General features: G+C 37.5%; 1 protein-coding gene across 1 annotated transcript; it reads left to right on the plus strand.

The window, feature by feature from the left end:
- Positions 1–346: 346 nt before the first annotated feature.
- On the plus strand, positions 347–14,222 carry LOC135195482 (uncharacterized). Its single transcript, XM_064221698.1, has 4 exons — positions 347–506; positions 6,828–6,942; positions 9,010–9,112; positions 14,016–14,222. Exons 2-4 carry the CDS (start codon positions 6,894–6,896, stop codon positions 14,194–14,196), a joined length of 333 nt encoding a protein of 110 aa, XP_064077768.1. The 5' UTR covers positions 347–506; positions 6,828–6,893; the 3' UTR covers positions 14,197–14,222.
- Positions 14,223–15,613: the final 1,391 nt, after the last annotated feature.

Below are 15,613 nucleotides of genomic sequence, written 5' to 3' on the forward strand. Positions count from 1 at the left end.
AAGCCGGCCATCACTTTCAAATTATCTTTTCTTCCTCGGTAAGTAGTTATACGCCTTAAAAAAAGAAAGAAAAAAAGGCGTAACATATAATATATATATTTTCCTGGCAGAGTTTCTGTTTTTCAATTTTTGTTGCAGGCAATCGCCTTTTCTTAATTTGTTACCGGAATGAATAGAAAATTGCCGGTTTGCTTTAGACACTCATGAACAAGTGGCTGAAACAGAGTTGTAGCAGAGATTCTGAAGCCACTAAACAAGCAGAAAACGCAACACGAACGACTGTAAATTGATCATGAACCCTCCTTGTAAATTTGAAGTCACTGTAACAGCAGTGTCGGACGCAGCATGGCGCTCTTGTGCAATCTTTTATGAAACACCTACTATTTGACATCACTGCACAACTGTCCTGTCGGGACAGGTGGCCAGACGTTGTTGATGCACTGAAGTGAAAGTGACAGTACACTGCCTATGTGACTTCTAAAGCGAGACTGAGAGTTTCCAGGCATGTGAGTTGTGATTGGGTTATCAACAGATAATCAGAAGCGTCTTAAGGGACTGGCCTAGACATCAGATGTACGGGTGATGTGAATCTACTATAGATCTGTGTGAGTGTGTGAGTGTGTGAGTGTGTGTGTGTGTGTGTGTGTGTGTTTGTGTGTGATGGGCTAGGCCTCCTCGTCCTATAGTATACTATGTCAGTTCCTAGGGGCATCATCTAAAATTTTTGTTTGGGAGGGGAACGGGCAAAGAAAGTTTGGCGAGTAAAGCGAGCCTAAACAGCTGGTTTTTAATTTTTATTTTTATTTTGAGCTGTTTTATGTGTTTTTTTAAGCCACATGAGCAAGGTATTTCAGCAGAAATAATATACTCCCACTACTGTTTGTTTATCTCATCATCACTGTGTCACGGGAGGATTTTTCCCTCACCATGACATTAAGATACGAGAATAATAATATTATTATTATACATATGCATTGTTGTCAGTCTTCTAGCCTGGAGACAGGGGTCGGACTCATGGTACTGTGTCATAGTTGCTACGATGGATATGAAGACTGATGTTTACGCTGCCTGGAAATTAGGGTAGGCCTGTCCTACCTGCTATTGGGTGTATGGGTCTTATTACTGATGAGGCCAGGTAATGTCAACCAACTTCTGAAGTGCTGATTTCCATTTTAGGGGTATTGAAGAAAATTCCTGGTACTCAGCTTGTTTCTTTATTATTCATTACATCATGCCAAATTTCTCCCAGGCCTAGTCTCCTGGACTTGGTTAATTTACCTAGTCTTCAGAACTCCTGGATTAGATCCCTGGAAATATTACTTTTATTTAATTTTGGTTTCCAGAAAACAATACAATTGAGTAGTTTAAAGCTACAACAAAAATATAACTTTATATTGAGAGACTTCAAAAAAATATATCATATCAACTACATATGAGAGACTTCAAAAAAAATATATATCAACTACACACTATGGGAATTGCTTTTCCTTCATAATAGGATAAGTATTAAACGTCGAGCAGCCCTGGAATCAATTAATTTACAGTAAGGTGTAGATCACTTGATACCCTACTCCACACAGTACTAAATGATTGTACACAATATATGTCAATGGATAAGGCTACCTGAAAGATTTCTGAAAAAACTCAAACTAAAATGAGGTAAAATTAGGCTAAGGTGCCTTTTAACAGGATATAGTCTAGCCTAGGCCTCTTCAGAAATCGTTAAGGATAGCCTATGCAAAGTTTACATGGCTGATTTTTTGACTAGGCTACAATAGGCCACAAAGTTAGGTTAGTTTAATGAGGGTACAGGCTAAGTGATATGTAATTAAGTTTTCCATGAACTTATATACATATATAGCCTAACTATAATTACCAAAAATAGTCATAATTCCTCATTCAAACAGGATTAGTCTTGGGTTGGCCTTCTTAAATTACTGTATAGCCTAATCTAAGATCATGATTGTCAGTGGAAATTTCCATGAGAGAGGTAGGGGTAACCCCAAGATGCCCTGTAGGACGGCCTCTTTGTGGTACCCTTTGGCACTGGTATTTGCAAAAACTTTATACAAACAAAACTCTTATGACTATTTTTTTTAACGTTTTACAACCCTGTCAAACGCTAAGTTACAACTCAAACTAACACAGCAAAATTTCATGACAACTAAAGAACATGAAGCATCTTTCACAACAATGAAAATTTTCCAACTTAAGGTGTTGTAATCATGTTTGACTGCATGCAACTTTGTACTTTAATCCTCGTCTGTTACTGTTCTTTCATGATAGTGATCTGTTCCAACTAATGAACTAACGGTAATATTACGACTTTAAAAGCTTACCTTGCAAGGGATAGATAATCATTTGTATTAGTAATTTGGTAAAATAGCCAAAATGAAAGGGTGGACCAGCTGACGTCCTCCTCACACGAAAGCATTCTTGATTCTTACATGGTCTCTTAGAGTTACCAAAATGCAGACGAAAGATTCAGGGCAGCGCTTCCATACTCAGAGCGAAAGAAAAACAAAACAAGGGACTGGCTACACTGCCACACACTCGTGTCCACAACAAAAACGAAAACATTTTACAGTTCCAATTACTCTTACAACAGTAGTGTAAAGATATTAGAGGAGGATGATGAATCAATTCCTAAATAAACTACTAATAATTAAAGGAATATTTTTCCCATTACAAAGCTTTTCCCTCGGGGAAGAATTGATTCATGTCCACTCTTATATCAAGGACAACTTTTCCTAACGGAGCCAACAGCTCCTTAGATGGGTCTGCAACTGTGGAAAACAGGTCTTGTACAGTAGAAACAAGCAACGATCTCAACTAGAGACTAAAGGGGCTCTTGCAACAACATAAAACAAGGATATACTTTAGTACTAAATGGGGACACTGCCTATAGGTGTGCATTCAATACAGCTTTCCTAATAGCTTTGTCTAGCCTGATACTGGGGTTGGATTGACTCCACTTACACAGGATGTCACATCACTCTGCAACAAAAGAGTTCTCCAAATGTGAAGACAGAATTTACTCCTATTGAGGCGTCCTAATGATTACCAAACTCACCAGAGTTCTTGGCTAGAAACGACTCTAAACTTGAATCTCAAAGGTGTTTGGAAAGTGGTGTACTCTATCCTCTAAGATGTACCAAACCAGTGCTGCAAGAGCAAAACTGACAATTTCCTATAAGACAAGACCCATAAGACCACAATTGCATTCCCTTTCAGGGCACTATGTGAATTTTTGTACAAAATGTTTTACATCTTTCCTTTGTTCATCACCTCAAAACTATAAACTTTTCACGTTACTGGCCACTGCGAATAAAATAAATCATATTTTCATGAACCTCAAACCAAGTAAAAAGAAAATACACAAAACATACAAAATTACAGTACTGTACATAATCACACACAGTCAATGAGACGTGAGGGAGGCACAAAATTTCTAGCACCTCTTGTACGAACTCCTTCAGTTACTATATCAGGCACATTTTCAGAGTGCTCTTTCATGGTAACTAACCATTCTTCATCACTAGGAATGTGAGATGTATGTGGTGTAGACATTATGGGTGGTTGTCTTTTATTATGTTTGAGTGTTAAGTGTTGTACTGTCCCCTGTATGTCAACCAACTTCTGGTCCAAATTTCCCACTTGAGACCAAACGTCCTGGTAGGATTGAGCGAAGCTCTTAACTGTTTATAATATTTGTTGTGTTTCTTGTTCTAATTGAATTAGATCAATATATGACTCATCAGTACCAGTCGCCATTGTTACAATATTTCAAACGCTTATATATAATCAAATAATAAAATGTAAACCACACTTAGAGACAATACCATACAATCCGTTACTATAGAAATAATGAATATGCATGTAAAGAAGTCATGACCTAAATCAGATAAAAATCAGCAATATTGTATAAAGAAATGCATACAATACGACAAAACTTTATAAGTGACCTACATAATATATAGGCACAGTGGGTATGGATCAATAGTATTGGACTACAGATCCATCCCACCGCTGCCACCAAATGTCACAGGATGATTTTTCCCTCACCATGACATTAAGATACGAGAATAATAATAATATTATTATACATATGCACTGTTGTTAGTCTTCTTGTCTGGAGACAGGGGTCAGAGAATGGTACTGTGTCATAGTTGACACGATGGGTATGAAGACTGATGTTTACGCTGCCTGGGAATTAGGGTAGGCCTGTCCTACCTGCTATTACATGATATCCCTTGGGTGTATGGGTCTTATTACTGATGAGGCCAGGTGATGTCAACCAACTGGAGCCAATTAAAGTGCTGATTTCCATTTTAGGGGTATTGAAGAAAATTCCTGGTACTCAGCTTGTTTCTTTATTAATCATTACATCATGCCAAATTTCTCCCAGGCCTAGTCTCCTGGACTTGGTTAATTTACCTAGTCTTCAGAACTCCTGGACTAGACCCCTGGACTAGATCCCTGGAAATATTACTTTTATTTAATTTTGATTTCCAGAAAACAATACAAGTAAGTGGTTTAAAGCTACAACAAAAATATAACTTTATATTGAGAGACTTCAAAAAAATATATCATATCAACTACACACTATGGGAATTGCTTTTCCTTCATAATAGGATAAGTATTAAATGTGGAGCAGCCCTGGAATCAATTAATTTACAGTAAGGTGAACATCATTTGATACCCTACTCCACACAGTACTAAATGTTTGTACACAATATATGTCAATGGATAAGGCTACCTGAAAGATTTCTGAGAAAAACTTACACTAAAATGAGGTAAAATTAGGCTAAGGTGCCTTTTAACAGGATATAGTCTAGCCTAGGCCTCTTCAGAAATAGTTAAGGATAGCCTATGCAAAGTTTACATGGCTGATTTTTGACTAGGCTACAATAGGCCACAAAGTTAGGTTAGTTTTATGAGGGTACAGGCTAAGTGATATGTAATTAAGTTTTCCATGAACTTATATACATATATAGCCTACCTATATTTACCAAAAATAGTCATAATTCCTCATTCAAACCGGATTAGTCTAGGGTAGGCCTTCTTAAATTACTGTATAGCCTAATCTAAGATCATGATTGGCAGTGGAAATTTCCATGAGAGAGGTAGGGGTAACCGTAAAATGCCCTGTAGGACGGCCTCTTTGTGGTACCCTTTGGCACTAGTATTTGCAAAAACTTTATACAAACAAAACTCTTATGACTACTTTTTTGAACATTTTACAACCCTGTCAAACGCTAAGTTACAACTCAAACTAACACAGCAAAATTTCATGACAAGTAAAGAACATGAAGCATCTTTCATGACAATGAAAATTTTCCAAGTTAAGGCGTTGTAATCATGTTTGACTGCATGCAACTTTGTACTTTAATCCTCGTCTGCTACTTTTCTTTCATGATAGTGATCTGTTCCAACTAATGAACTAACGATAATATTACAACTTTAAAAGCTTACCTTGCAAGGGATAGATAATAATTTTTATTAGTAATTTGGTAAAATAGCCAAAATGAAAGGGTGGACCGGCTGACGTCCTCCTCACACGAGAGCATTCGTGATTCTTACATGGTCTTTTAGTGTTACCAAAATGCAGACGAAAGATTCAGGGCAGCGCTTCCATACTCAGAGTGAAAGAAAAAGAAAACAAGAGACTGGCTACACTGCCACACACTTGTGTCCACAACAAAAACGAAAACATTTTACAGTTCCAATCACTCTTACAACAGTAGTGTAAAGATATTAGAGGAGGATGATGAGTCAATTCCTAAATAAATCACTAATAATTAAAGGAATATTTTTCCCATTACAAATGGTAGCTAGTAGACAGACAAGGATCAAGAAACGTAATATTTCCGAGAAATTTCATATATTTATGAATGCACATACAAAAAGAAAACATGCTGTTACTTCTTGGGGCTTGCGGGGTAAAGGCGGCAAGTTGAGGCTTGGAGGGGGGCCGGCAAATTGAGTCTTGGGGGAGTCCCCCCACCCCCTCCCAAATACGCCCCTGTCAGTTCCTTCTGTCGCTTGGTCCAGGTTGCAGGGATCTTCCACCCGTTTCTAAAAGTAGTAGAAGTATGGCTTGCATAAAACGTGTTTTCAAATGATACCCTTATTCGTGATGTTTCACTGGTTCCAGGACGATGGGTCTTTCAGGGAGAGTAGGATATCCAGTGGCTCTTCTGCAGCTCTTGATTGCTGTGGTGCTGCTGTTCGTTGGAGCCTCTGAGGGAGCAACTGTGGATTATGAAGTGTTTGTATCAAGCTGTTAGTTTCTTACGAGGAAAGCTATAGTGTCCTATATGGTGTTACCACACTACTGGCAAGGATACAGATACTACTTCAGTTCTTCGTGATGTGTATGACCCAGCCATACCTTTTCTAGCGACAGTAGGTTAAGTGTAAGAGTGTGTATGAATAGCTAAAGTCAGGACTGTTGCAAATACACATCCCAGTTATACCAGTAGTGGGTCAGTGCAGTGGCGATTACGGCCGGTACTGTTTCAGATTCGTTTGCAAATACTGTGGTACAAATATGACTTGTAAGTTTTACCTTTATAGCTGTGCAATCTCTATTCTGTTATTTTTGTTTTTGGTTTTGCTTTTCTCCTGTCATTTATTTATTGGTAGCCTATCGGATTCGATGTTCATATTTTTTCTTCAGCTTTCTTTCAATTTCCCCCGTTTCTTGAACTTCATATTTCAGTTTGGTTTTCCCTTAACGTCTTCCTTCTATACTCTGTCTGTTGATAAATCTGTGTCTACATTGTATTTGTTATTTAATGGAGAAAGTAAAATCTGATTTGCAGGTGGAAGATCTTGAGTGCTGACCTTGAGAAAACGCTTATCCTCCCACCCTGACCAAACTGGATGAAATGGAAGCTGAGAGATACTTGGTCGTCCTGTCTTCTTCCAAAAGCAAAGGTGAGGACATGTCAGCGGCAGAACTAGTTGGAAAGGGGGGGGGGGGGGCGGGTTTCAAGGAGGTGCAATGCACCAAGGCCTTGAAGCTTGTAAAGTTGGAGTCTCCTAATGGCCCTTCGACCAAGGTTTCAGGATGAATGAACTTCTGCTTTGGCTTTATCTGGCACCTTTAGGGAAAAGGTGCCATCTGTCAAAAGTTGGTAGTACTTTTTTCAATAAAACGTATTGTAATTATTGTAATAAATGATATGCTGTACTGAGCCAATGCAGTCTATTGTGTCCAGCTTGTGGGAGTGTTGGTGGGAATCCTCGCACTTGGAAAAACCGATATTTTTCATCTTAGTGGACGTCCAGCTCGCTCCCTTTAATGACAGAATTGGAAGGAGCAAGTAATGAATATGTGAAATAAAGGGAGTAGAGAATGCTTGGGGGAATGAGAGGTCTAATATACGAATAGAATGATTCGTTACAAATTCCATGACACAAGAGATTATTCATAGTATACAGGAAGAAGACGGATACTGTAGTCAAGAAGAAAATGGGAGAGAGAAAAGAAGACAGGTCGTGGAAATGAAGGGGTGATTACGGTAGTGTACTTTAGGGAGGAAAAGTTTTCCTTTTGGGAAATGAATACTGAGAGAGAAGAGTCATTGGACAATCAGATCTTAGAATCAAACTGAAAGGGTGATAATATGCTGTTTGTTTGAAAGGAATCTATAAGTTCTGAAATGAGTGTTTTGAAGATAAGTTGAATTTGGAGGAGAGTGTAGATAGAAAGTGGAAGGAGGTTAAGAGGTTGAAAATTGGAACAATGCCAGGAGTTGATGGAATTACGAGAGAGACGCTATGATACTGTGATGAAAATGTGATAAGGAAGGCTTACAGTATGATTTTGATCAACAAAGTAAGACAGGTGGCGGGAAGTTTGATATAAGTGAATGGATCTGGTTTGGAAATCAAAAGAGTTTGTTATGAAACATTTAAGTGGGAAGTTTACAATTATAGGAAACAGTCGCACGTTGCATAATGTAGAACTAGTATAATTTTATGAACCAATTGGCGGAGAAGCAACGTAGTAGATGACGAAAAGAAGGCAGAAGACACCATTGATAGCTACAGAGTTCTGTATAACATAATTTGCAGAGCGGAAAGTTACTGGCTTGGTTAGGAAGTGAGTTTGTTGTATTAGAATTCTAGAGCCTTATAGATAGGAGTTTGGATTCTTGAGCCCTAAAGAAAGGAATTTGAATAGAAATAGTCTTCTTTAAAACTTAGTTGTGTAACATTAATCTTGGAAAAGAACGGCAGTGCTATAGTCTTCATTGCTGCTGATGATTCTTGATGAGGATTACGGCCATTTCATTTATATGGTTGGGTTCTTTTGGTGTTTTCGAAAAAGGATGAAGTGTCAATTGAGATATAGAAAGAGCCATTAAATTTGTAGCATGAACACAAAATTGGAAATGAAACTTCATTGTTGCAGAAAAGACTAATACCTATTCCTTAGCCTATATTATCAAGAGTTCTTGAAACAAGTGTGCGAGAGACCATGACCATATTCCTGTCAGACGAGAATTTCTGAATGAAGAGAGCAGCAGAAAGTCAAAGGATGTAGGGAAATGAGTTCTACTTTAATCTGTGCTTAAAGATCCACTTATAGAGCCCAAGTGAACGAACCCAATTGTCCCATGAAGTTGACTTTCAAAATAGTATTATAGAATCTGGAAAGTTTTCTTTTCGTGTTAGTTGTAAGCTTTCACATAGTGGTACCAGTCTATCTTGCCATTCTTGTTGTCTTGAGAATGAGAATCATTGCTGTTTTCATACCAGTCATTGTTTTTATAGCGTCTGTCCTGCATTTATAAGGAAAAGTTTAAAGCTAATTTTTTCCCTCAACCACAGGTCTTGCTAAGATGTCTGGATCTTCTAAAGATATTTTCTTCTCTCAGTTACAGGTATTGCTGAGGTAGCCATTTCTTCTGACGCTTTTTGTTTTTGCCCTTTATCTTAAGAACTGTTTTGGCAAGGTACCTGCACCTTCTAAATCATTTAATTTCCAAACAACAGGTACCGCTGAGGTAGCTGTGTCATCAAAAGCTTTAGAGGATCTGACCAAAATGCAGGCTGAAGGACTGATATCTTTTAATATAATATCTGATAACTTTGGCAGGTAAGTCCTTCAGATGAAGGTGATTTTTCTCTCTTGTAAAGTTCTCGCTTTACAGTGTCATTTTATATTCTAATATATACTACAGTAATACCTTCAGGCTCACCTCATAGTTTCGCACAGGTCATTTTTACATGATAATGTAACTGTAAGATATGGTGTCATGTTTTTAAAGTAATGTTGTAGATGCTTCTTCAGTGGGAACTGCAGGTTTTGTTTTGTGAACAGGAAACAGTAGCTTATTCCATATATCCTAATTAGCCCATGTTTTTATTTATTCAAATCCTTTGTTTTAAAGGTGTCTGATTATACTCTTGAATACAAGGAGTTAGCTGTTTATAAGTACTTGTAAGCATTGCATGTCATTTAATGGAACTTTATTCTTAAATTCTTAGAGGTTTGGACAGTCTAACTTTTGTGATAGGGTTTGTACTCTATTCTCCTTGATAGTTCTTCATATTTTGACTTGGCCAGTGATTTTGATGTAGTACACTAGCCCTAACTCACTAGCTGCATTATTATGATGGGTTCTACGTAGGCTATTTTTTTCTGAAACCAAATAAGAGTCAAAGCCAGACAAACTTTCACTAGAATTAAATGTCTGTGGGATATCTTGAATGCTCAAGTGCAGACTAAACTAAAAAGTCTTTGCTACTAGTAACATGTAGCCCCTTATTGGTCAATTGTTTGATATTGGTTTATCGGCCCTATGATAGCACAAGCCATTGCCCCGAGGTGTTATAGTCCAGGAACCAGGTACATTTATTTGACTGTCTGAGTCAGTAAGGTTTGACAAGTGTTTCTTAACTGAGATTTACTGTAGATTTCAAAGATCAACTTCTTACCTGCACCAGCCCGGCCGTTTTTATTATATGCCTCATTTTCAGAGTTGCTACTTGACAATATTGCTATATCCGTCTACTATGTATTTGACTGCTTATGAAGATGGTGTACACTATAGGAAACAGTTAGAGGACATAAAATGTAATTTTAACGAAAAATAAGGGCTGCATTCAAAATATATGAACAACATTATCAAACATCAGTGTTCATCATAATGAATATTAACACTTTTTCTGTCATACACAATATGGCAACATGTAGAAAATTTCAACCACCTTACACAATGCTTTGTCATTGTTGTATATTAAATACAGTCAATAATTATATACAAGGTAAATAGAACATAGGAATACGACTGCAGTATGATATTATTGTGGTAAAAAAAATGAAAGAGCTGAAGCAAATGTATCCCAGACCCTTGACAGCAATGTGGTCTCTTATATGACAGTTAATTACATAAGAAGTTTTAAATGAAACACAATTACGTTTACAAATGATACATGTCTAAATTTCGAAAGAATTGTATATGTCCATACAGAGGGTATTTCACTGGAACTCTCTAGAACTGCAACCTTTGACGAAGTTCAACAGAGGCTAAATCAAGGACAAACTTTTGCATTCAGAACTACACTTCCATCTGATAACTATTCTTCTTCATCTGACTCATCACATTCCTCAGCTTCACTATCAGTGTCACTTTGCTCATGAGACAATCGGGAACAATGGGACCCATAAACCAATTCAGCTGTATATTCTTTAGTTCACCCGTTACAATGTGGATGAAGGTGATTAATCTCTCTTTCATCTAATTATTTCCACATGTTGGCAAAGAAGTTTGCACGAAGGATATGCCACTTGAGGTTTGCTTGGTATAGGGAAAGCATAGATGTCACCATTCCTTTGATATTTTTCAAAAGAGTGTTGTTAGAGTCTTTGAACTGATTCTTACAGTGAATATACTGAAGCGAACTGTATTAACGTCTTTAGTTTTGTTTTGCCCGTACAAAACACACAAAATCTCTTCCAGAAGAAGGTATGTGTCCCCATTGTTGAGGGGCCAAGTTCTCCAAATGCTCTTCGGAACCTTGGATAATTATCTAAAATATTTGATGGAAGACGTAATTTCCCTTAGCGCCCTAAATAAAGTTCTCTTCCTATCGTCTGCCAGCAATGTTACATCAATATACTGCCAACTGTTGTTGTTTGAATTTCAGATTTTCATATAAACTGTCAGTGAATTATTCAAACTGACGTGATACAAAAGAATCACCAACACATCATTGTCATTTGTGCTCACACTGAAGATGTGGCTATAGTTTTGGCTGTGAATAGGCTTCACATGCTGCATCATCCGTGTATCAACTTCAATGTGGAACTCGCAAGTGGCTTATACTCTTCCCTTGTCATGTGTCCATCTTCAACAGAATATAGTAGGTAACACTTGTCATCAATAACATAAAATAGTGTCTTATCGGTCAGTACATCAGAACACTGCTCATCATACCACTGCTTAGCTAGGAAGCGAAGAAGGGATGTCGTGAAGGAAGAGGATAACAAGTCTACACAGATATTCCTTGGCCTAATCTGCTCACCACCAGTGATGTTGAAACCAGCTACTGATCTCAATCACTGAAGGCTTTGGTACACCTGTCTTGTGTTGCCCCCTTAATAATAGTTCCTGAATATGTGTTGCTGATAAAATGAACCTCTGTTGCAGATGTTCTGCAGATAATTGTTAATATACATGTTGCTGTCTTTGAAGTTAACAGGTATGTTTGTCAAAGATCTGATAGCAAACTTGGCATCGATTACTAAGACATCCACATATTCAGGTGCTGTACTTACAACTTTTCCTTCCAACTTGTGCAGAAGTGCAGACTTTGCAGTACAACTCAATGAACTGTCTACATTTCCAAGGCACAAAGGAACAGGAGTCAGTTGGTAGGTCAATATGAGTTGTCACAGCAAGAAAAAGTAGTTACCCAAACAGTTCTCGCATTCCTTTCACCTCTACTATTTTTCTTCTTTCCTTGTTCACCAACTTTCCTTTTACATTATCATGAGAGAAGTTTTTAACTACTTTCCTGGGGACTGGTGCCTCAAACCTGGAGCTGGAAATCAAGCAATCAGTCTTGAGCTCGGTGTGTACATCTTCTCGCCAATCTTCTGCACTTGTAGAAGCTCGCTTGTGACTTCTTCAGATGCAGCTTTTCCACTTCCAGTTGAATACAAAACAGAATTCTCAACAGGATCTGCAAATGGATCCTTAGTTGTGTCCATAATATTGAGGATTTTTATCAAATCTGATGCATCTCTCTTGATTCTTGATGATGGTTTCAGTTCTGGGGCTGGTTCATCAAGTTCAGCTAATCCTGTTTTCGCCATCAAGCTTCTAACAAGAGCACTTCTTCTTGATCTGAGGCTAGTCCACCTCTTACGTGCACCAAACTTCTGAGTCATCGATGCTATCTCTGTCAGTCTTGATGCAGCGTCTGCATTTATGTCTGTTCCATATAAGATCAATATCACACTGACTAAATGCTTTTAATGTTCAGCAACTACATTACACACAAAGTCACCCGTCTGGCATAGCTGTGATGACCAATTGCAAAAAACAGGGGAATTATCACAATTATGATTATCCATAGCAATACAAACATATAGGTATATGATGAAGATTTGATTACCTTTTACGAGGCACATAAGAAAACAACACAAACATCATACTAGCAGCTAAAATGGCATTTAATTGGGAAGTTCAGTAGTGCATTACTAGTGGTGTTAATCATGTCAATGCAATGAGCATTTCTCTTGAGAAGACTGTAACTGTAAAAACAGGTTACACAGAGAAAACGGTCAGGCTTAGGTAAGTAAGAATTAAGCTATGAAATCTACACAAAATGTCAGATTAGAAATAATTCTCAAACGTTACCGACTCTGACAGTCAAATAAATGGACCCAGCTCCTGTGCAATGTTCCAGTCCATAAGATGGTAAGGTGTGAGAGGACGATTAGAAACCTGGCGCCGACCTCCTGACTGTGCTTGACCGGGGATACTATACAAACCAGGAGACCAAACCTGGAAATCATCTGATAACCTGAGGGGCTTCCACATTTAGGAATGATCTTTCCTATCTAAAAAAAAATATTTTTACTAATTTTTTCGGTAACTCAAATAGAATTTTGAACAGGTTGTACTTTCATCATTTTCATGTACAATACCTATTTGATTATTTATTTTCTAGGTTGATCAGGAAAGTGTTACATGAATATGTTTGTTATGAAATAGGGGTTCGTCATGTATGACGTCTGGCTATTTCTCTCTGGAATTTTAGATTTAAATGTAAGCTACGGCTGGATAGCAAGAGAGAAACGTGTTTTCTTCTTTTGGCTATTGTGTGGTTTATTCAGACCTTAAGACCGCAGTCCTTTAGTCATCTTTTGTCATCTTGTGGTCACTTTTGCTCAGGTTTAGGTCTTCTAGAAATGTCATGCAACTGATCTTTTTTACAAAGCCTGGGGTTTAGGTCTATGTCCCTTTCAACTAGATTTGATTTAATTTGCTTGTAAACTGTTTGAAGGTCTACTGTTTTGGTCTTGACTTTTTTGTTTTTTTTATTTATTTTATTGTTTTTGTTTTTACAACCTTAGGTCATTTTGAAATATCCTGGTATAATTAACTTTGCTGGAATGTTCACTATTGTATATTTTTATTGTACAGTATGATTAGACATCCTTGCATGTGCACATGAATGCATTTAAGGATCAAGTTTATATGCATTTGGAGAGACTAAAAATATGTGCCTAATTATCCGGTAAGTGTGAACTTACAGAGAGGATGAGAGATAATATAATGGATAATCATTAACAAAGCCAGTTACCCTGTGGTTTCTGTAATGCCTTTACCTCTATTGGTCTCTCTTCAGCTGTCTACAACATCATGTTTGTTTCTATGGTATTGTAGAGGATGTATTGAAAAGTTAAGGCTATAAAGGTAATGCAGGTAGAAGGAATATATTATATTGGTATCTGTTTGATCAATGTATTTGTCATTCTATTGAAGGATATTGGCCTTTGAGGATACCAGTAAGGGGAAAGTCCTTCCCCGAGCTTCAGCGACGTTCAGCTCTTTCATGGATTTCAGTCAAGTGAGTCCCTTTTCTGACCAGCCCCGTCCCTTCTGTTGTGAGTCAAGTCTGCCAAGGTTTTTCTCTGGGAGTTATTGCTGCAAATTATTGGTCTAATTTCTTTTCAAGTTAAAATACAAAATCTTTTGATATTACCATGGGAAAATATTATTATTATTATTATTGTTATTATTATTATTATTATTATTATTATTGTTACAACCCTTGGGAATTGTTACAACCCTTGGGGTTGTTATAAAAGTTCTTATTATTGTTGTCAGTAATAAATGTAACTCAGTGCTGAAGGTCAGTGGAAACAAACACTCAAGAAAACTTAACAATATTTAATACTTAAATAACACAATTTAGATCAACCTTGTCGGATGACAAATAACATAACTTGATAACCAGAAAGGACAAATACCAGTCCCTTAGAAAACACACTGGATTCCCTAAAACTAAGAAGCTAAGTCCTAACAAAGACAGGAGAAATAACCATTATTAATAATAAACTTGATTGGATCCAACAATTTAGCTGGCCAGGCCAAAAATTACCCTAATACTAATTCCAAGAAAGAAGGAAGACAGAGTAAATAAAACAGGAAAACCATTATAAATCCTACCTATCAACACAAAACTAAGCACACAAAACCTTGTCTATAATAGACCTACTGAATGACGTTATATAGTCACAACACAAATATGACAATATATATATATATATATATATATATATATATAGTATATATATATATATATATATATATATATATATATATATATATATATATATGTGTATATATATATATATATTATATACTATATATATAAGTTAAATAATACAAAGGATTTTAGTTCTTCTCACTTCAGTGGATGTATCAGAGGAGAGACAAAAACTAGGGCCGTGATCCACTCGCCAAATCAGCTAACAGGGCAGGTCCTGAACGCCAGAGTAATACCATAAAGGGAAGGCGATCCCAAACGAAAATCAGAGACACTCTGTCTTACCTGGCGTCAGCCTCCCTACAGGCCATCTCACGAGCTAGCAAGCTCCCAAAACCACAGCAGCTGAATGGAGACGAAAGTGTCAGAAGAAAGCGACGGCACCAATTCCCTGGGAATTCCTCCTCGTCAGGGAAAGGCAGGACTGGCTCAAGTCGCAGGTGACAGGAGCACCTACGAGTACCTTATTGATGTACTCAAGCCGCAAGTCGAAGCAGGAGACACTCGAGTCGCAGGTGACAAGAGAACCTGCAGACAACAGATCAAGGCGAGGATCCAAAGCGTAATCCAAAGAATCGTCGTCCAAAATAAACAGCCAAATAATCGTCATCCAAAATCCAAATCAGTATGCTGCTCAAGGTGTGATATCAAGGGAGTGCTCAAGCCCGAACTGAACTGTCCGAGCACCAACGTCCAGACATCACCAAGACGCGTTCATAAACACTCGTATATATAAAAAAAGAAGAAACAATCGTTAAAACGATAGTTTCGGTAATATAAACAAACGGGGAGGAGGGCGCCTCAAACTACA

The sequence above is a fragment of the Macrobrachium nipponense genome, chromosome 16, assembly GCF_015104395.2.
Source record: "Macrobrachium nipponense isolate FS-2020 chromosome 16, ASM1510439v2, whole genome shotgun sequence".
Classification (NCBI taxonomy): domain Eukaryota; kingdom Metazoa; phylum Arthropoda; class Malacostraca; order Decapoda; family Palaemonidae; genus Macrobrachium; species Macrobrachium nipponense.

What these genes read in the sequence shown, in the direction of transcription:
- LOC135195482 (XM_064221698.1), top strand. Translation starts at nt 6,894, where the DNA reads ATGGAAGCTGAGAGATACTTGGTCGTCCTGTCTTCTTCCAAAAGCAAA. An exon ending in GTCTTCTTCCAAAAGCAAAG is followed by an intron (nt 6,943 to 9,009) that starts GTGAGGACATGT and finishes TCCAAACAACAG; the next exon opens with GTACCGCTGAGGTAGCTGTG. An exon ending in ATATCTGATAACTTTGGCAG is followed by an intron (nt 9,113 to 14,015) that starts GTAAGTCCTTCA and finishes ATTCTATTGAAG; the next exon opens with GATATTGGCCTTTGAGGATA.